The 19,605-nt window shown below is 54.4% G+C and overlaps 1 protein-coding gene across 2 annotated transcripts; it reads left to right on the top strand.

Moving 5' to 3' along the window:
• The first annotated feature begins 82 nt into the window (after positions 1-82).
• On the top strand, positions 83-19,448 carry DHX38 (DEAH-box helicase 38). Of its 2 annotated transcripts, none has more exons than XM_075536176.1 (27): positions 83-267; positions 3,076-3,417; positions 3,771-3,958; positions 4,437-4,541; positions 5,130-5,277; positions 5,410-5,528; positions 5,664-5,740; positions 6,369-6,524; positions 6,999-7,160; positions 7,284-7,391; positions 7,730-7,842; positions 9,929-10,066; positions 10,914-11,100; positions 11,236-11,421; positions 11,714-11,854; positions 12,165-12,275; positions 12,366-12,482; positions 12,693-12,800; positions 13,217-13,329; positions 14,104-14,312; positions 14,421-14,575; positions 14,802-14,957; positions 15,054-15,188; positions 15,286-15,411; positions 16,179-16,274; positions 18,189-18,310; positions 18,986-19,448. In XM_075536176.1, exons 2-27 carry the CDS (start codon positions 3,095-3,097, stop codon positions 19,068-19,070), a joined length of 3,684 nt encoding a protein of 1,227 aa, XP_075392291.1. In that variant the 5' UTR covers positions 83-267; positions 3,076-3,094; the 3' UTR covers positions 19,071-19,448. The 2 variants fall into 2 exon arrangements, with proteins under 2 accessions (XP_075392291.1, XP_075392290.1); XM_075536175.1 differs by having other exon boundaries at positions 83-431.
• Positions 19,449-19,605: the final 157 nt, after the last annotated feature.

Below are 19,605 nucleotides of genomic sequence, written 5' to 3'. Positions count from 1 at the left end.
TGCGAGCGCCGGCTCCCTTTGCCGGTTCTACCCGGAAGCCGTAGTCACTTCCGCCCGTAGTAAAGATGCCCCAACTTTCTCTCCGCCCCTTTCCCCAGACGAGTGGCGGGGAGTTGCCTCTTAGATTAACTGTGATTGGCTCGCGAGGTGACCCGAAAAGTGTCACGGAGCGAGGCCGAGAAGAGGACACTCTAGCCTCGAGAAGTGGGCCGCGCTCCGCGTCACGCTTGCACCCGCGACCCGGCGTTTTCCGGGCTGCTCTCGATGGTACCGATGGGCGGATAGAGAGGGTCGCGCAAGGCATTGTGGGGGCGGGAATGGCGGCTTCCACCGTGCCGAGTTCGGCTCTCTGAGGCCGCCCGAGCGCACGGTGGCGGCGCAGGCGTCCCGGATCCTGGGACCAGCGGGCCCAGAGAGACGGGCTCCGTGCGGTGAGTGACCCTTCTTCCTTCCTGCCCTCGCCAGTCGGGGCTGCTCCCGGCAGCGCAACGGATATTGCTCCTTGCACAGGTCCGGTGTTGGAAAGTTCCTCTCGGTGCTGCTGCCCGGGCCCTGTCCCTTCTCTGGCCGTTCTCGCCCCTTGCCCCGGGCCTCCCTGGCCGGTGCCCTGCGGGAGCAGAGAGCCCGGGTCTTCATCTTTTCTCCCACCCTGGTTTCACCACCCGACAGCTTGCTGGGCGGTCTCCGCCACCAGAGTCCAGGGAGCTGCAAGAATGCGAGCATTTTTGTCCGTTTTGCTTTCTGCTTTGTCTTGATTGCCTACAACAGCGATTGGCTCAGAGAAGCCAGCGAGTAATTGTGGAATGACTGAATGCAGTTCTTTTCTTCACCGTCTTTTGTGTACCCTTGGTGACATCCCCGGAATTTAGCCTTTCGGCGCCTCGTTTTTCCTCTCGAGCCGCAGGTTAAGCTCTCTCCTTTTCCTGTGCTACTACTACTGGTTTCTTTGCTACACTGTGTGGTTTCTGTTCTCCTTTGCTACATTCACATTCATTCATTTATTCATCAAATGGTTATTGGACTAGGTGCTGGGCTACGGCAGTTAACAAGGTTCCCTCTCCTACACAGAAGTATTCTGGGGGTGTATATCCTCGTTAGAACTGTCGAGCAAAGCATGTGTATCCACCTCTGCCTCCCCGTTTGGGTTTCCCCACATGCATACAGTTGTCACCAGTAGGCAGCCGTAGAGCTTTTCCATTCTGCATGATGATATTTTCAAAATCCAACTCTCGTTTCTGGTGGAGAATATGTGCGCAGTCTGTTGGGACTGTACTATTACTATAGAGCTGGTCTGTTTGTTGTTTGATCGTAGCAAAATCTTCTGGAGTCCCGTGACGCTCTACTCATCAACAATCCCTCTGTGTCACTGACTTGCTGGAGTGAGAGGAATGATGCAGGCTCTCGGAATAGGTGTATGTTTGCAGTGCTGTGTAACCAGCAGTCAGGATTTGTGATGAATTGAGGGCCAAGAAGCTTTGCAGTCACTTAAAGGGGGGGAAATCACCCTCCAAGGATCACCATTCCCTCATTTAGAGTTTCTCATCAATGTTTTTGGTGAACATGGTTCGTTATTAAACAAATTTGGATTACTGTGAAGTGACTCTTTTCTGCAAGTTGCACAGGTCTGAGTGTGGGTAACACAAATGGCAGCCAGGTCCCCCCAGATCTCGAGTGTATCTGTAGGTGAAAGGGAGAGATGGAATAGAAGACATAGAGTGTACGCTCGTGGGAAACAAACAAAATGAGTGATAGACCCAATCAGCGTGTAGGAGCGTGGTACAAAAGATGCCACAGTTACATAAAAAAAAATCATTTTATTGGGAGTTCTTACAACTCTTACCCATCCATCCATTGTGTCAAGCACATGCGTACAATTGTTGCCATCATCATTCCCAGTTACATTTGTGTAACTCATGTTGGTTACAAAGGAGCCTGTTGGGGCAGTGATTAAGTGCTTGGCTAGGAACTGACAGGGCAAAACACTTAACACACCAGCAGCTGCTTGTTGGGGGAAAGCTGTGGCATTCTGCTGCTGTTACAATTTACAGCCTTGGAAGACCTGTGGCGGCAGTTCTACTCTGTGCCCTGTGGGGTCACTGTGATTCAGAATGGGCTGTGAGTACAGAGCGCTTTCCTGTACCCTCTTGCCTGATTCCATTAACAACACACCATGTTTTATGTAAAGCCAGCCTGCCTTTCACTTTATAGACAGGGTGCATACGGCTAGCCAAGGCTTAAAATGATTTGCTTGTAATTATACAGAAAATATGTTTCAAGAGCCTGGATCTGACTGAGCTTTTCCTCACTCCACACATAGGGATGTTTCCGCTCTATGTAGGGTCACTGTGAGGCAGAATTGACGCAGTGGCAGTAAGTTTGGTTCCTACACAAGTGCCACCAGGCTCTAGGAATGGTCCCTCAATTTGTTGAGGCCCAGCCTGGGTGATATCCTTTGGGATTGTGTGTGTGTAGGTCAAGGAGGCTGTCTTAGTTTTCTAGTACATGGCTTTAACAAACAGAAACGCATGCTCTCACACTTTAGGAGAAGTCCAAATTCGGGTGCCAGCTCTGGGATAGGCTTTTCCTTCTTTGACTCTGGCGGAAGCCCTTGGTTCCCAGGGGTGCCCTGCTCCGTGGCTCTTCTTTCTGGTCTGGGTGGCGCTCTCCTTTGATCTTTTGTAAGATAAAAAAGTCACAGAGGCCACACCCCAGGGAGACTCCTTTCATGTTGGCTGTGAGCTGGGTAAGGTGCTGCATCTGCTCTAAGCCTCTTACGGTTGATTAGCAGCTCCTATTATGGGATGAGCCGGGCATGGTGTTAGTCTATCATTATGTAACTGCCATTGAGAATCATGACCCACTAAAGTTGATACATTTCAATTCTGGGGACCCAGTTCAGTTCATGACAGGGGTCTCTTGGGATCATCAGCGACGTGTTTGAAAGTTCTTGGCAAAAGCTAGCTAAAACCACCTAGTCTTTATTGCAGGGGAGGGAAAAGTAAAAGGTATTGTGGGGTATTGCCAAGCCTGGCCTCCTGCCCCTGTCTGGTACCAATTGGTTTGCTCTCTTTCCAGAGGATCCCCAGAGCCTGTGATGGAGGACACCAGCGAGGACGCTTCCATCCACCGATTAGAAGGTACTGACGCAGACGCTCAGGTTGGCGGCCTTATCTGCAAGACCAAGAGTGCAGCTAGTGAGCAGCATGTCTTCAAGGCCCCTGCTCCCCGCCCCTCACTGCTGGGCCTGGACTTGCTGGCCACCTTGAAACGGAGGGAGCGAGAGGAGAAGGATGATGGCGAGGACAAGAAGAAGTCCAGAATCTCTTCTTACAAAGACTGGGAAGAGGGCAAGGACGACCAGAGGGATTCGGAGGAGGAGGACAGTGACCAGTCCGACCGAAGTAGTCGGAAAGACAGGTAAAGGCCTCAGGAAGGTTACCCAGAGGGAGTGAAAGCGGTAATCAGAACATGACACCTCAGCTGCTGCAGCTTTTTTTTCCTTTCTGGTGGCCATTGAAAGCCTTACACTTTTGCTCTGACTCTGTGATGCTGAGAGAGTAGGTGGGCGTTGGTATTGTCTCTCTGTGGGGAGGCAGTACAGAGGTGACTGCTAGAGGGTAAATGACATGGCTAGAACTGTGGTGGGTCGTTGGCATAGGCAAGCCTGCAGGGTCCGGAGCCAAAGGGCAAAGGGCAGAGTCCTTGCTTGGCCCTGGCAGGAACTTCTCTTGGGGCAGTGCATTTCTTGATCAGCTCCCCTCCCCTTTCAGACATTATCGGTCTGCCCGAGTAGAGACACCATCCCATCCTGGTGGTGTGAGTGAAGAGTTCTGGGAACGCAGTCGGCAGAGAGAGCGGGAGCGGCGGGAGCACGGTGTCTATGCCTCATCCAAAGAGGAGAAGGACCGGAAGAAAGAGAAACCACGGGACCGAGACTACGACCGGAAGAGAGACCGAGGTAAACTGCCTGGCATTGTTCTCTGTGTTCATTGTGCGAGTGGACGCGCTGGCCCTTTCCCGCGGAGGAAAGCTTCCCGTGAGCGAGTCGCTCTTGTTGTACTCCGAGGGAGCCTGAGCAGGAGATAGCAGAGCCCAGGGTTTCCAGCACTGTTGGTGATAGGGACAGGACAGGGCCAGTAGTCAGTCCTGTAGACTTGTAACCGATACAAAACAGAAGAAAACAAAAAACTGTTCACTCTAGGTTTCTAATAATCACTTTGGAAATCTTGCAGGGAAATAACTGTTCCTGCAAACTTGAAACTTTCTAGCCAGTAACAAATTCTTCCTCTTCAAAGAAGGGGCAGAGGGAGGTTGGAGACCCTTGGATGGTAAACAGCAGTGCCTATTGCACCTGTGAGTGAGAGGTAGCGGGGTTGAAGACGGCTGTGAGTTAGGGCAGGCACAGGTTTCTGAGAGCTGCCGGTGACTCTTCTCAGATGAGCGGGAGAGAAGTCGGCACAGCAGCAGATCGGAGCGAGATGGAGACTCCCAGCGCAGCAGCAGACGGAATGAACCTGAGAGCCCCCGCCATCGACCCAAAGGTAGGATTCGCCATTTCCTATGCTGGCCGGTAGAGGTCCCAAAGGTAGAGAGAGCGACTCCCCTCCTCAGTGGGGCCATTGTGGGCGGTGGTCCTCTCTGAATAGTCGAGTCTGAGTCGGTGGGCCTAGGCCCGGGCCCCTCGCCACACATCTGCTTTGTGTAGGGAGACAGGTCCATTTACTGAACAAGTAGTTTTCCAAATGGCAGGAAGGAGAAGGGGTTGGGGGGGCGTTGTGGGCCAGGAGAGGAGTTATTAAAAAGAATCCTGTCTGGGCTAAAGGAATATACGAGAGGGTTTCATCAAGTTCATGGGGGAAATCCCCTTGTTCTTCGATTCCACTTTTACATGAACTTTTGAAGCCCCCTTGTATTAACAGGACCAAGTTGAATAATCCTTCAGACAAAGGTTATAAACAAAATGAAAACTGGTCCATTGCCATCAGAAAGCTTAGACTGTCAGAGCCATCCTGTCCACTAGAAAGCAGTGCAGGGTTTATAAACAGTGAAAGAGGAACAGGGGAACTGCTGTTTGGCTGATTGCCCTCGTGCCATGTCTTGGGCAAATGGACTGTTTCTGGTGGCCCCAGATGCTGCCACTCCTTCAAGGTCCACCTGGGAGGAAGAGGACAGTGGCTTCGGCAGCTCGAGGCGCTCACAGTGGGAGTCGCCCTCCCCATCGCCTTCCTATCGGGACTCAGACAGGAGCCACCGGCCATCCACTCGAGATCGAGACAGGTGATGTCCCCGGCGGAGCAGCCCCACCTCTGGGTGGGGGGGGCAAGGGATCTGGGATGGGGGAGCAGCTGGGGCTGGGGCCCCTGTCTCAGTGTAGCGACTGGCTTGCGATCCTGACGATGTTCTTCCCAGGTCTGTGAGGAGTAAGTACTCCGAGGACACGCCTCTGCCAACCCCATCCTACAAATTCAACGAGTGGGCCGATGACAGAAGACACCTGGGCTCCACGCCGCGGCTGTCCAGGGGCCGAGGTAACTCTCCGAGGAGAGAGGGGCCAGTATGCAGGACGGCTGGTTCTGCTGGGCTGTGGCTGATGCAGGTCTGGGTGTGGCCATGGGGGATAAGCTGGACTCGTCTGGGCTGACCTGCTACCTGTTCTCCTTCAGGAAGGCGTGAGGTTGGTGAGGAAGGAATTTCGTTTGACACAGAAGAGGAGCGGCAGCAGTGGGAGGATGACCAGAGGGTAAAAGCTTAATGACCTTGGGTGGCTGCCTAAGAGATGGTGGGGAGTAAGGGGTTAGGGCAGTGGTTCTCAACCTTCCTAATGCCTCGACCCTTTCATACAGTTCCTCATGTGGTGGTGACCCTCCAACCATACCATTATTTTCGTTGCTACTTCATCACTGTCATTTTGCTACTGTTATGAATCGGGCGACCCCTGTAAAAGGGTTATTCGACCCCCAAAGGGATCATGACCCCCAGGTTGAGAACTGCTAGGTTAGGGCCAAAGAGCTGGCAGTGACACTACTGGTTCTGGGCAAGTTGACCGAGTTGTTTAGTCTGGAAGCCTTGGGACCTTTCCAGAGGCACCAGCTCCGCAGGAAGCTGGCTCACCTCGCACTGTAGGCAGACCTGGCTTTTCTTGTCAGGCGTTGGTGCCCCTGTGTGGTAGGTGGCTCTGAACAGGCTGCCCTGACGGGCTGCCCCACTGTTGTCCCTTTGGACGCCCTCCCGCCCTGCAGCACAGGGTGCTCCAGGGCATGAACAGTCTCCCACCACACAGCTCCACCTCCCCTGGGCAGGGCTCTCATGTCCACCTCCCCAGCCCCTCATGCGGTCCCTCCGTCTCAAGCCCATCTCATGCCCTGCAGCAAGCTGACCGGGACTGGTACATGATGGATGAGGGCTACGATGAGTTCCACAATCCCCTGGCCTACTCGTCCGAGGACTACGTGAAGCGGCGGGAGCAGCATCTGCACAAGCAGAAGCAGAAGCGCATTTCGGCCCAGCGGAGGCAGATCAACGAGGTGAGTGTGCATGCAGGGCTGGAGCTGGGTAGCTGGGCACAGAGTGACAGCACGGTGGTATGTGGATAGGCAAGCCGAGGTGGCAGGCTCAGGACAGACTTGGCAGTAGCTGAGGACGAGCCCGGCTCCTGGCTTTTTCTAGTAGTTTCTCAAGGGGTGCTGTTCCCTACCCACTCATGTCTAGAGTAGGTCCTGGCTCTGGGGTCTGTGTGCTTGCTTCTCAGTCGTAGGACTGAGCAGTGGGCGGTTACGATTTGTCTCTCTGTGTGGAGACTGAGATCTTGAGCCAGGCGCTGTGTCAGGGAACAGACTACTGCAGGTAACTAGGGGAAGGGGTTGTAGGACTGAAAGACCTGTGACATCTCTGTATCCACCCTCCGCCGCCTTCTTGGGACTCAAGTGAACTAGCATGGTGACTTTCCTGGACGACCTTCAGGCTGTATCCTGAGTATGTTTCCTCTTGTGGCCCTGCAGGACAACGAGCGCTGGGAGACCAACCGGATGCTCACCAGTGGGGTGGTCCATCGCCTGGAGGTGGATGAAGACTTTGAGGAGGACAATGCAGCCAAGGTGCATCTGATGGTGCATAACCTGGTGCCTCCCTTCCTGGACGGCCGCATCGTCTTCACCAAGCAGGTGAGCCTCTTCTGGCCGGGGAGGGGCAGAGAGGAAGACTCAAATCTGGGCGGGAGGGAAAACAGACCCGCTTGTTGATTTTTAGTCATCAGTGGGGATTCCTTTTTCTGCATCCCCTGGCAGCCAGAACCTGTGATTCCCGTCAAGGACGCCACTTCTGACTTGGCCATTATTGCTCGGAAAGGCAGCCAGACAGTGCGGAAGCACAGAGAGCAGAAGGAACGCAAAAAGGTTGGTGTCTTTTCTCCCGGGGCTGGGGCGGCTGTGCAGGTTTCTTCCTCTGAACAACCACGGTGGACCTCACAACCAGCACTCGTGCTGGAAGGCCCGGTCCAAGGGGAGGGACGCCTGCTCCTCTGCCAGCCCTGGTGGAGACAAGCACGGGGCATGCTGCCTGCGGCGGGGCTTGAGACGCCAGCGTTGGAAGGCATGGCTGGGTGCTGCCAGCCACGGTCCCCTGGGACTTGGTCCCCCGCTAAATGCAGCCTGCTGTCAGATGGGGCTGACTGACTCTTTGCCCAGAGTGGTGTGATAGGGTGGAATGGACTAGCTTTTCTTGTATTTTTCAGGCTCAGCACAAACACTGGGAGTTAGCGGGCACCAAACTGGGAGACATAATGGGCGTCAAAAAGGAGGAGGAGCCAGATAAAGCCCTGGCAGAAGATGGTAAAGTGGACTACAGGTAGGCCCCCTCCAGCTAGCCGTGGGCACCCCCTGGAGCCTGGGGCTCCCCGGGGCAGTGGCAGCAGCTCTCCTGGAACTCATGGCTTGTCACCAACAAGAAGACTGGAAAGCAGTCTTTCTTTCATCCCTTCCTAACTCTCCCTTCTTTCATCTTCAACTTTTCCTAGATGCGAATCCTTCCTTCCACCACGTCAGCACTAGTATAACAGTGCTTCCTCTGTGCCAGGCAGCACTAAGTACATCTCAGTCACTCACTCACTGAGTTGTCACCAGAAATGCTCCCATTTTTCACATGAGGAGACTGAGACCCAGGAAGATTAAGTCGCTTGTGTGAACATCCCCAGCTAGCGAATGGCAGTTTGGATTGCCCCTGGCTCTGTAGCTGTGTAGCGTCAGCCACTCTGCTCAGCTGCCCTTCAGCTTCTCTGGGTGGGAGGCTGTGTGTTGCTGCTTCAGTAGACAAAGAACCATTTTAAAAAAATCATTTTATTGGGGGTTTGTACAACTCTTAACCACAATCCATCCGTCTGTCCATCCATCCATCCATCCATCCATCCATCCATCCATTGTGTCAAGCTCTTTTGTACATTGGTTTCCCTCATCATTCTCAAAACATTTGCTTTCTATTTGAGCCCTTAGTATCAGCTCCTCATTTTCTCCCTCCCCGTTCCCCCTCCCCAATGAACCCTCGATAATTTATAAATTATTATTATTTTGTTATATCTTACACCTTCTGATGTTGCTCTTCACCCACTTTTCTGTTGTCCATCCCTCAGGGAAGGGGTTATATGTAGATCCTTATAATCAGTTTCCCCCTTTCAGCTCCACCTTTCCTCCACCCTCCCGGCATCAATTCTTCTTGTAGCTTCCTTTGTTTTTCATTGTCCCACTTCCACATGCGTCTGAGGTGATTGCAAACACCATGGCTGGGCTTGAGTTCAAGCTGCTCCTCAGAGTGACATCCTTGCTCTTTGGCACTTTAAATAGAGTTCTTGTGCAGCAGATCTGCCCGAAGCAATCGTCATCTGATATCTTGACTGCTACTTCCAAGGAAATTCTCCAGTTATCACGATGCTAGCTATGGGTCCAGTTGTGAGGATTTTGGCTTTCTTGGCACCGAGTTGCAATCCACACTGAATTCTGTGGTCTTTGATTTTCATCGGCTAGTGCTTCCAGTCCTCCTCACATTGAGCAAGCAAGGTTGTGTCATCTGTGTATTGCAGGTCGTTAAGGAGTCTCCCCCCACTTCTGGTGTCGCTTTCTCCTTCTTGTAGACCAGCTCCCCAGATTGTCTTCTCGGCATGCAGATTGAACAAGGGTGGTGTGAGAGGATGCAACCCCAACGTGCACCTCTCCTAAATTTAAATCACTCTGTGCTTCCGTGTCCTCTTGATCCGTGCACAGGATCCTCATGGATGCAACTTTGGTGGCCCTTCAATAGTGGAGAATGTTGTTGTGGTCTACCATTTAGTTGGCCCCTGTGTTCCATGGGACATGCTGTCTGGTCCAGCACCATCCCATAATCATTTGGAGAGTGGACCGCTGGATTCCGTAGTGTTCATTTAGGCCTTTCTGTCTGGTCTGGCTTCTTCTGGATGGTTCCTCTCAGCCGCATAGCAACTTAGAAGCCTTCACTGGATGGGTAGTAGCTCGATTGCAAATCTTCTGCCTCTTCCAAGTTGACCCGGAACCAGAGGGAGCACAAAGAACCATTTTTAACAGCGACTCCGAAACAGAAAGGTTGTCTTCTGCACCCAAGCTTTCCGCAGCTGTCCCGTGTGGCTGTGTTAACCTTCCACGGCTTGTGCTGGCATCGTCCCGGGGGATAGTCTGTACAAGTTGATACTGGCCGCGTCAGCTCCTCTCTGGTCAAACGAGGTCAGCGGGTTGGCCCTCTGCTCCATGGCCCCTTGGGCCACAGTAAGCTCAGTTGGAGCCTGGGGTGTAGGGCGTGCTGTAGCGGGTGGCGTCACAGCCTGCAACTCCAGCCCATAGGCCCGAGGAGAAGAGACACTCCTCACTTGGGGTGCTGGGAGAAGATGGTGAGCCAGTCGGCCAGGGCTGAGGCCTGCCTGTGTTCTCAGGACAGAGCAGCAGTTTGCGGATCACATGAAGAAAAAGAGCGAAGCCAGCAGCGAGTTTGCGACAAAGAAGTCGATCCTGGAGCAGAGGCAGTACCTGCCCATCTTTGCAGTGCAGCAGGAGCTGCTCACCATCATCAGGTAGATCGCAGAAGCAGAGCCGCCCTGTGAGTCCTCGGCTAAGCCGACATGGCAGAAAGGGAGAAGCGGTCTTGCTTGATCGTAGCCATAAGGCCGAGAACTGATTCAAAGAGGCAATAAATGTGTATTGATGTGGAAAAAATTAATGAGTCTCCCCTCCCCCCCCCCATAACCTACCACGTCATATCAGAGAGCACATCCAACCCACAGCATTCACAGACACCGTGCAAAGCGGTGGCAGCTTGCTGCCAGGTGCGGAGGGTGTGCCCAGGGAGGATGTTTGGCGGTCCCACTCTCCCTGGCCTGGGCTCTCTGCCTCTTTCACAGCCTGCTGCAGACCTCGCGCTGACCTCCAGGTCCGGTTTGGGCCTTTTCCCCCACAAAAGAACACCCTCGTTGGAGTTCTTTTGTGAAAACAGGTACAAATGTAGCTCTGCCACGAGCGGGAAGTGCAGAGAGGGAGCGTTTGCAGATTGCGGGCCAGGGCTTGGGGCCGCTGAGTTGGATCAGGCCTCGCTGCCGGCTGCAGGGTTTTTGTGGAGCTTTTCTTCGGAGCTTGGCAGCCTTCATTTTTCTCTGAGCTGGGGGTGCTGGGCGACATCGCATAAAGTAAGGCAGATGGTACGACCGGTCATTCACTTGTTCGGGCCTCACTGTTTTCTGGACACTTCAATGGTGTCTCAGTATGAGGCTCTCTCCCCTGTGAAACCCCCTTTCACAGCACAGTCTCCCGGAACAGCCCAGCACCCGTGCTCTTTGGACAGCTCCCTGTGGTAGAGCGCGGCGGAGTCTGTGGGGCTCTTGATTTTCCTTTCCTGCGGGTGAGTGACCCCTTGTCTGCTCGTAGAGACAACAGCATCGTGATTGTGGTTGGGGAGACTGGGAGCGGTAAGACCACTCAGCTGACCCAGTACTTGCACGAAGATGGCTACACAGACTATGGGATGATCGGGTGCACCCAGCCCCGGCGCGTGGCGGCCATGTCGGTGGCCAAGAGGGTCAGCGAAGAGATGGGTGGGAGCCTTGGTGAGGAGGTAAGTGGACAGGAAGGTGAAGCGGGCCGTTGACTGCCTGACCGCTGCCAGCCCCTTGTGCTGAAGTGTGTTGGGTTGTGCTAGTGCCCAGCTGGTAGTCAGTCTCCAGGCATCTCTCTGTTCCCCCCTGCCCAGGTGGGTTATGCCATCCGCTTTGAAGACTGCACTTCAGAAAACACCTTGATCAAGTACATGACAGATGGGATTCTGCTGCGCGAGTCCCTTCGGGAAGCTGACCTTGACCACTACAGTGCCATCATCATGGACGAGGCCCATGAGCGCTCCCTTAACACTGACGTGCTGTTTGGCCTGCTCCGAGAGGTGAGGACTGCAGGGCTGGGGCCAAGGAGCCTCTGACCACAGCCCTGCTGGGGAGCAGCTGAGGAGTAGCCAGGTGGGCGGGCTTGAGCCTGGGAAACTTGAGTGCCCTTCTGTGCTGAGACCTCCGGGTGGCTGACCCAGAGCTGAGTGGCCCTTGGGCTCCATCTGTCCTGTCGTCAGGATTGCTGGGAACTGGCCACAGCGGCTCATCAGCTCTGGCTTCTCTTTGGTTGGGAGGCGTGCCGATGAGACGGAAGGAGAGACTGGGCGCCTCAGACTCCTCTCCTTTTAGGTGGTGGCTCGGCGCTCAGACCTGAAGCTCATTGTCACCTCAGCCACGATGGACGCAGAGAAGTTTGCCTCCTTTTTCGGGAACGTTCCCATCTTCCACATCCCTGGCCGCACCTTCCCCGTGGACATCCTCTTCAGCAAGGTACACCCTTCCCTGGGCCTGACCTCTGATGGGAAGCCAGTTGCAGGGCATTGGGCATGACCCCGAGTTGGGGAGGATTTGGTGGGGCTGGTTGGGTGGCTTCAGGCTTCACGGGGACAAAGGACCAAGCTCCTCGGAGAGGGTTCGTTATGTTTCTCGGGAACAGAACTAGGGACTCTGGGGACCGACCCTCCAGCCCTAGGTGTGGCACCCTGAAAGTTAGCAGGCCCACGCCAGGCTCGTGGTAGGCTATGGGGTTCCGGGGAGCTGCCTTGACCTCAGCCCCCTGCTGACTCCCTGTGTGTCTCAGACCCCGCAGGAGGATTATGTGGAGGCGGCAGTGAAACAGTCCTTGCAAGTACACCTGTCGGGGGCCCCTGGGGACATCCTCATCTTCATGCCTGGCCAGGAGGACATCGAGGTGTGTGCGTGGTCACAGCTGGGAGCGCGTGTGCCCAGGGTCTCAGGGTCTGGGGCTCTGGTCTCTCATGGCCCCGCTGCTTGCCCTCAGGTGACCTCTGACCAGATTGTGGAACACCTGGAGGAACTGGAGAATGCGCCTGCCTTGGCCGTGCTGCCCATCTACTCCCAGCTGCCTTCTGACCTCCAGGCCAAAATCTTCCAGAAGGTGCGACAGCCAGGGCATCTGTCCTGGGCCCCCACCTTTGTACCCCTCAACGAAGAGCAAGGAGACTGTGGCTTGTAATTACCCTGCCAGGAAGGTGCAGCGAGGCTGGCACTCTCCCGGCAGGGTGGGGGTGGGGTGGGCTCTGCCCTGTGGAGTCTTCTCACTTGAGTGACCACTGCTCCCAAATCTGTCTGCTCTGCTCTGCTCTAGGCCCCGGATGGTGTGCGGAAGTGTATCGTTGCCACCAACATTGCTGAGACCTCCCTGACAGTGGACGGCATCATGTTTGTTATCGATTCTGGCTATTGCAAATTGAAGGTGAGCGCAGGCACGCGAGGCGAGCCCCACTGTCTCGCAGGGCACGCTGTGGGGCGGGAAGTCTGGCCAGGGCCTCGCCCCGTGCGTGTGAAGCGTGCACAGGGACGTGGCGGCGGTGTTTGGGCGGCTTTGATGGCTTTTGGTTTCAGAGTGTGCTCTCTCCGTGTAATCCTTGTGATCACGTGATGAGGCGGATCATTTCAGGCCCAGTTGAGATCCCAGTCTGGCATTTGTAGCCTTAGGGGTTTCTTGAGAGTCCCGGTTCCACAAGGATGGCTGGCCTGCCGGGCTGAGGCACTGCCCCTGTCACATGTAGGATTGTCCTCTGTGGCGGGGCTGCCTCCTCCTCTTCCCCCTCTCCCCTCTCCCCGCCCCCTCTGTCTTCAGACAGTTCTCTCCTGCCTGCCCCTTTGTAGGTCTTCAACCCCCGGATCGGCATGGATGCTCTGCAGATCTACCCCATCAGCCAGGCCAATGCTAACCAGAGGTCGGGACGAGCCGGCAGGACGGGCCCAGGTCAGTGTTTCAGGTAGGAACCCTGTGTGAATCTGCCTCCTGGGGCAGTGCTCGAATCCTTGGGGGTGCTGCCTCGGCGCAGCTGGGGGTAGGGGTACTGCCCGAGAGCAGATCCCCATCCTGGGGCCAGTCAGAGTAGCGTTGCCCTGGGTCCCGGGCAGTCCTCCAGTGGAAGAGTAGCGGTTACAGCAGGCGGCTCCCCTCCCTTAGGGTATAATTCTCAGCAAATCATAGCACAGGTTCTCCGATTTTTACTTACTTATAACTTCTTATGGTGGGTCGGGGGAAGGTTTACAGAGCAGTGCAGCCTGTCATTCAGCAGTTCATACCCATTTGTGTCATGTCCCGGGAGGCAGTTCCCGCTGTGGAACAGCACTTTCTTCACTTCCTCCCCGCATTTCTGGTCTCCATGCCGACTCTTTTTCCTGAGCCTCCTGAACGTTGTCCTGGGCAAATGCTGCTCTGTGGATCACAAAAGGCTGATTATTCTAGTCGTTCTGACGACTGCTCGAAGTAATACTTTACTATGGAAATTCAGAAAACACAGAATGGCAAGAGGCAAATAGAACCCTGTCCAACTCCAACACCCCCCCCCACCCCCCCAGTTCCAGAGACAAAGCAAGCATGGAGGTAAAGCTCCCGCCGAGTTAAACATTAAGAGAAAAAAGCCAGAGGAGAGGCGTGTGTGAGAATGTCATGCGTGACCTCTGACAGCCCAGCATTGTGCGAGGCTCCCCGGGCAGCCTCCTGGGAGGTGCAGTAGGCAGACTCCTCTTTGTCCTCGCAGGCTCTACACTCAGAGCGCCTACAAGAACGAGCTGCTCACCACCACGGTGCCCGAGATCCAGAGGACCAACCTGGCCAATGTGGTGCTGCTGCTCAAGTCCCTTGGGGTGCAGGACCTGCTGCAGTTCCACTTCATGGACCCACCCCCGGAGGACAACATGCTCAACTCCATGTACCAGCTGTGGATCCTCGGGGCCCTGGACAACACAGGTGACGTGGCCCCGGAGCCTGGCACGGCCTTGCGGGTTCTGGGGGGATGGGTTCTCTCTCTCTCTTGCCCTGCTCTCGCTGAATGTCTACCCTTGCTCCTCCCTCTAGGTGGCCTGACCTCCACGGGGCGGCTCATGGTGGAGTTCCCGCTGGACCCGGCTCTGTCCAAGATGCTCATCGTGTCTTGCGACATGGGCTGCAGCTCGGAGATCCTGCTCATCGTCTCCATGCTCTCCGTCCCCGCCATCTTCTACAGGCCGAAGGTGAGAGAGGGTGGCCAGCGTCTTGGCGTGTAGTGGAAATTTGCAAGGACCTTTTCCAAAACTTGTGTGGTTGTGATTGAGCCCCCTTATTTTAGCATCCGTACTTATCCTTAAACTGTGTGTTTCCCTTGCTGTGTGTGTGTGTGCGCACACACGTGCAGCTATGTGTTAAGGCCCTCTGAGCTGTGTGTAGAGGGCCAGAGTACAGATTCTCGTGCTTTCTTAGGGCCGGGAGGAGGAGAGTGATCAGATCCGGGAGAAGTTTGCTGTCCCCGAGAGTGACCATTTGACCTACCTGAATGTCTACCTGCAGTGGAAGAATAATAACTACTCCACCATCTGGTGTAACGATCATTTCATCCACGCCAAAGCCATGCGGAAGGTGGGGCTGTGGCCAGAGGAGTGGGGGAGGGATAGGGTGGGGGTTGCGGAGAAGGAGAAGGAGGTCTTCACTCTGCCGGCCCTGTGCCCCTTCAAGGTTCGGGAGGTGCGGGCCCAACTGAAGGACATCATGGTGCAGCAGCGCATGAGCCTGGCCTCGTGCGGTACGGATTGGGACATCGTTAGGAAGTGCATCTGTGCCGCCTATTTCCACCAGGCAGCCAAGCTCAAGGTGAGCCTGCCCGGGCCTCTGGCAGTCGTGGGAGTGGGGGAAGCTGCCCAGAGGAGGAGAGTTTCTTGACCTGCCGTCTGCTCTTTCCCCCCTCTAGGGAATTGGGGAATATGTGAACATCCGGACGGGGATGCCCTGCCACTTGCACCCCACCAGCTCCCTCTTTGGCATGGGCTACACTCCGGACTACATTGTGTACCACGAATTGGTCATGACCACCAAGGTGAGTCTGCCGAGGCTGTTGGCACAGTGCAGGGCAGCTCTTGTAATCCTGCAGTGCCTCTGGTCTGCGCACCGAGCTGGGCAGGTGTGAGCTTGGGTTGCCCTGGAGGGAGGTGGAACTGGGGAGTAGGGATGCTGTATACAGTTAGCCTGCAAGACAGTGCTTCTCAACCTTCTTAAGGGCGCCACCCTTTAATATAGTTCCTCATGTGGTGACCCCCCCCAACCATAAAATTATTTTCGTTGCTACTTCATCACTGTCATTTTGCTACTGTTATGAATCGTCATGTAACTCTCTGATATGCAGCATGTATTTTCATTGTTACAAATTGAACATAATTACAGCATAGTGATTAATTAGAAAAGAATACATAATTATATATTGTGAAATATTTATGTGTTTTCCAATGGTCTTAGGTGACCCCTGTGAAAGGGTCATTCGACCCCCAAAGGGGTCTCGACCCACAGGTTGAGAGCTGCTGCCATAAGAGCTGTAAGAGAAGGTGGCTTCAGCTGGTACCTGCTGGTACCGTGGATGGTTACCTGACGTGGATACCACAGGCCATTTTCTCAAGAGTGGAGGAATTTGGATGGACGAAGGCATCGAAAGTCCTGTCTTGGGGGCTTTTTCTGCCTGGTCTAACCTCCCAGGCAGCCCTAAAGTCCTTCCCACTTAGCTGCCGATTGTGGAACCATCTGGGGCAGGCCAGTCCAGAGCCACTGCCCTCTGGTGACCCTCGCCTGCTGCTGCTACCTTTCTGTCCCTAGGAGTACATGCAGTGTGTGACCGCCGTGGACGGGGAGTGGCTGGCGGAGCTGGGCCCAATGTTCTACAGTGTGAAGCAGGCTGGGAAGTCACGGCAGGTGAGGATTCTGCAGTCACCCACGCTCTGTCCTTCCCCCCTCTCCCGAGTCTCGTCCCTGCAGCCTGCCCTCACCCCCCGTGTTACTCCAGAATGTGTGCAAGCATGTCTCATGTCACTACCTGTCAATACTGACATGTGTCTTTACTTATTTGTGTTTTGGAGCAACCTGTCATTTTATTTTTTTCCAACAGTTTTATGGGTACATAATTTGCATATCATTCAATCATGCCGTCATCTTGAGGAGAACTGTGCGATCACGAACACATCAATTTTAGAGCCCCCCACCCCGTGGTTAAATCGGCTGTAAATGAGTCGTCAAGCACGATTTGTTCTCATGCTCCCTCCTCCCTCCCACCTTCATAGTTACTTCTGAAATCCCCTTTCCCTCCCTATCACCCAGCCCCCACTGCTGATTTCCCTCTATCCCCTGTATCAGTTATTCTCAGTATGCACCCACTCCTCCGATGCGTCACAGCTGGGAGACCCAACAGAAAACAATAAAAAACCGAAGCCACACTCAGGTGGTAAGGATAAAATCATTAGAGTATAAAGACAAAATTACGAAGGAAAGGAGCCTCACCAACCTTCAGAAAGCCAGGGAAGCCATTCCTGCCATGGAACAAATTGGAGATAGTGGCACCCAGTAAGTGTGTCTTTACACAGAGCCTCCAGGCCACTGTCAGCCCTAACGGAGTCCCTGTACTATCACCAAGTCTTCAGTTTTCCCCATTCACGTCAGAGGCAGCTTTTAGGCTTAGCTTGAGTTAGTATCCAAACACTGCATGAGGTTATTATGTTTCTTAAATCTTTTATTTCTAAAACAGTATCTTTCCCCACCCTTTTTAAGTGACATCTATTTATTGGAAAAATGAGACCACCTGTGCCTTCGAGAAACAAATCCCCACTCACTGCCATGGCATCTGATAACTCAGCTGTACCCCGTCCAAGCAAGTGCTTGTGGGAGCAGACAGCCTGATCGTTCCTCACTGGGGCAGCTGGTGGGTTTGAAGTGCGGGCTTTGTATCCCAACGCTTGCCTGACAGGGTCACTAGGGGTATTTTTCATCTTTGTTTCGCTTTTTAAATCTCTACTGTGATTTTGAAGAGATTACCTAGCAAATTAGGTATTTTAACAATTTCTATACATAATATTCTGTTACACTGGTTGCATTTTTCACAATGTCAGCATTTTTGTAACTTCTTTTCTTTTTTCTTTATTTTGTTGACCAGGGTGCCTTTTAAGGGACATTGATTTATTGGAACAATGAGATTACTTATCCCAGAGATGGTTCCATCTTTTGTATTTGTCCAATTGTGCCCTTATGCAGGTGTTTAAAGCAGGCGCTCACCTTGGGTGTTTTCTGTAAACCTGTAAGCCCTCTGAAGGGCGGAGTAGGTCCGGCTGGTCATGTGGAAAGGGCTGGTGGTCCCACTTGCAGTGCTGCTGAGAGTGATAACTACGTGAGCTGGCCTCCCTCTAGGTGGCAGTGTCCCTGGATGACCACCACTTCCGTCAATGGTTTGGGGTTTTACGGTGCTGCAGGGTTCTGACTGCCCTCCATTTCTCATTCCTCATATGATTAAGGAACATCTGCACACATTCTCCTTAATGTCTGTCCTTTCTGGCCAGCTGGTTTCTGCAAGGTTGGCGATGGGATAATCAGATGTCGGCACTTACTGAATTGGAGTGCCGAGGCCTGGCTGGGTCAGATCTCAATTGTCTAATTTCCACCTTGAACCACTGAAGAGCAGACCTTGGCCTCAAAGGAAAAGATGGTCTTGGTGCTGCGGCAGAGGGTGAGATGGCTCCTGCACACCCTCTGCCTGGTTTGCAGCAGGGAAGTGGGTGTAGACTCACCCCTCCCCCTGACAGGCTCCAGTGGGCTCAGCCAGGGCCCTCTTCCTCTATCTAGGAGAACCGCCGTCGGGCCAAAGAGGAAGCTTCTGCCATGGAGGAGGAGATGGCGCTAGCTGAGGAGCAGCTGCGAGCCCGGCGACAGGAACAGGAAAAGCGCAGCCCCTTGGGCAGTGTCAGGTGAGCCCACCCCTGGGCAGCTGCCAGACCATCCTAAACGGCTTCCCCTGGTGGGGTGGGGTGTGTGTTTCCAGGCCCAGATGCTGCGACATGGTTTAGGAGACGCTGGAAGTGTGAGGCTTAAGTTGGCAGTGGGAGCTGACTGTCGAGCTGGTCCTGAGGGGCATGGCACACACACACACCTGCATGTCTGTCCCTGTGATGAGGGCCAGAGATGGCATGGGTACAGCACGGGTCTTACAGTGTCACTGACCACCAACCAGAGCTTGGAAACCACAGTGTGGAGGGGAGAAGAGTGCTTGGGCTTGGCCTGGCGAGGCGCTGAGAGGGGAGAAGAGTGCTTGGGCCTGAGAGGTGGCCTGGCGAGGCGGGGGCGAAGCTACCTCCAGAGCAGATCTGGAGGATATGAAGCTTCCTTTCAGTCTCCTGCTTCCAGTCCAGTGGTCCTCAGCCTTCCGTTCGACCACCAAAGGGGTCGCGGCCCACAGGTTGAGAACTGCTGTTCTAGTCAAAAGTTGGGATGAAAGGGGTGTGGAAATGTGTTGGGGTTAGAGCCCCAGCCCAGTCTCTTTATACACCAGTGGGAGTCAGCAAGGCTCAGGAAGTTCATCTGCTCTCTGCTCTAGGCTGGAGTGAGGAGCACGGGTCTCCTAACCCCTGTTTCTGTGTCCCCAGGTCTACAAAGATCTACACTCCAGGGCGGAAAGAGCAAGGGGAGCCCATGACCCCTCGCCGCACCCCAGCCCGCTTTGGACTCTGAGCTGAGCTGACTCTGGGAGAGGATGTGACTGGGTACCCTCCTTAGCCTGCAGACAGCCCTCATCTGCACTTTCATCTGTGGACATCTGCTTGTGGTCCTTGGGGAGGTTCCTGAGGAGGCCAGGCTCTCTGCCAGCCAGCCAGAGCACTTCCTCAGGGCAGGAGCCTGGGAGGGGCTGTGGCTGCCGCCGAGCTGAGCTGCGGGGACGAGGGAGGCCAGAGCCACCATCTCCAGTAAACCATCTCGGGATGCTTGTGTCTAAGTGACTGGCCCGGCCATGTCTTTTCTAACCCTTGTGTAAAGCAGCAAAATAGACCCAGAGGGCACTGTAATTTGGATATCATTCAGGATTTGGAGATAAATTTATTGTTTGTAAAACGCTGCTGCACAGTTTCTTTTCCCTTCACTGCCCCAAAACACCGAAGAGGAGGGAGACCCCGATGTCACTGCCCTAACGTGTCTGCCCAAATTCCTCTCAGCAGCGTCTCCAGCATGAGGGGGAAGCTGGGCCACAGGGCGGGGACCTAAGAGTGGC

The sequence above is a fragment of the Tenrec ecaudatus genome, chromosome 18 (assembly GCF_050624435.1).
Source record: "Tenrec ecaudatus isolate mTenEca1 chromosome 18, mTenEca1.hap1, whole genome shotgun sequence".
Taxonomy (NCBI): Eukaryota; Metazoa; Chordata; class Mammalia; order Afrosoricida; family Tenrecidae; genus Tenrec; species Tenrec ecaudatus.
This window is presented reverse-complemented; position numbering and strand designations above follow the sequence as displayed.

Bases quoted from the DNA above. Each gene is read 5' to 3' on its own strand.
- DHX38 (XM_075536176.1), top strand. From the start codon at position 3,095: ATGGAGGACACCAGCGAGGACGCTTCCATCCACCGATTAGAAGGTACT. The intron at 5,741-6,368 runs GTAAAAGCTTAA...CATGCCCTGCAG, and splicing joins AGTGGGAGGATGACCAGAGG to CAAGCTGACCGGGACTGGTA. The intron at 16,275-18,188 runs GTGAGGATTCTG...TCCTCTATCTAG, and splicing joins AGGCTGGGAAGTCACGGCAG to GAGAACCGCCGTCGGGCCAA.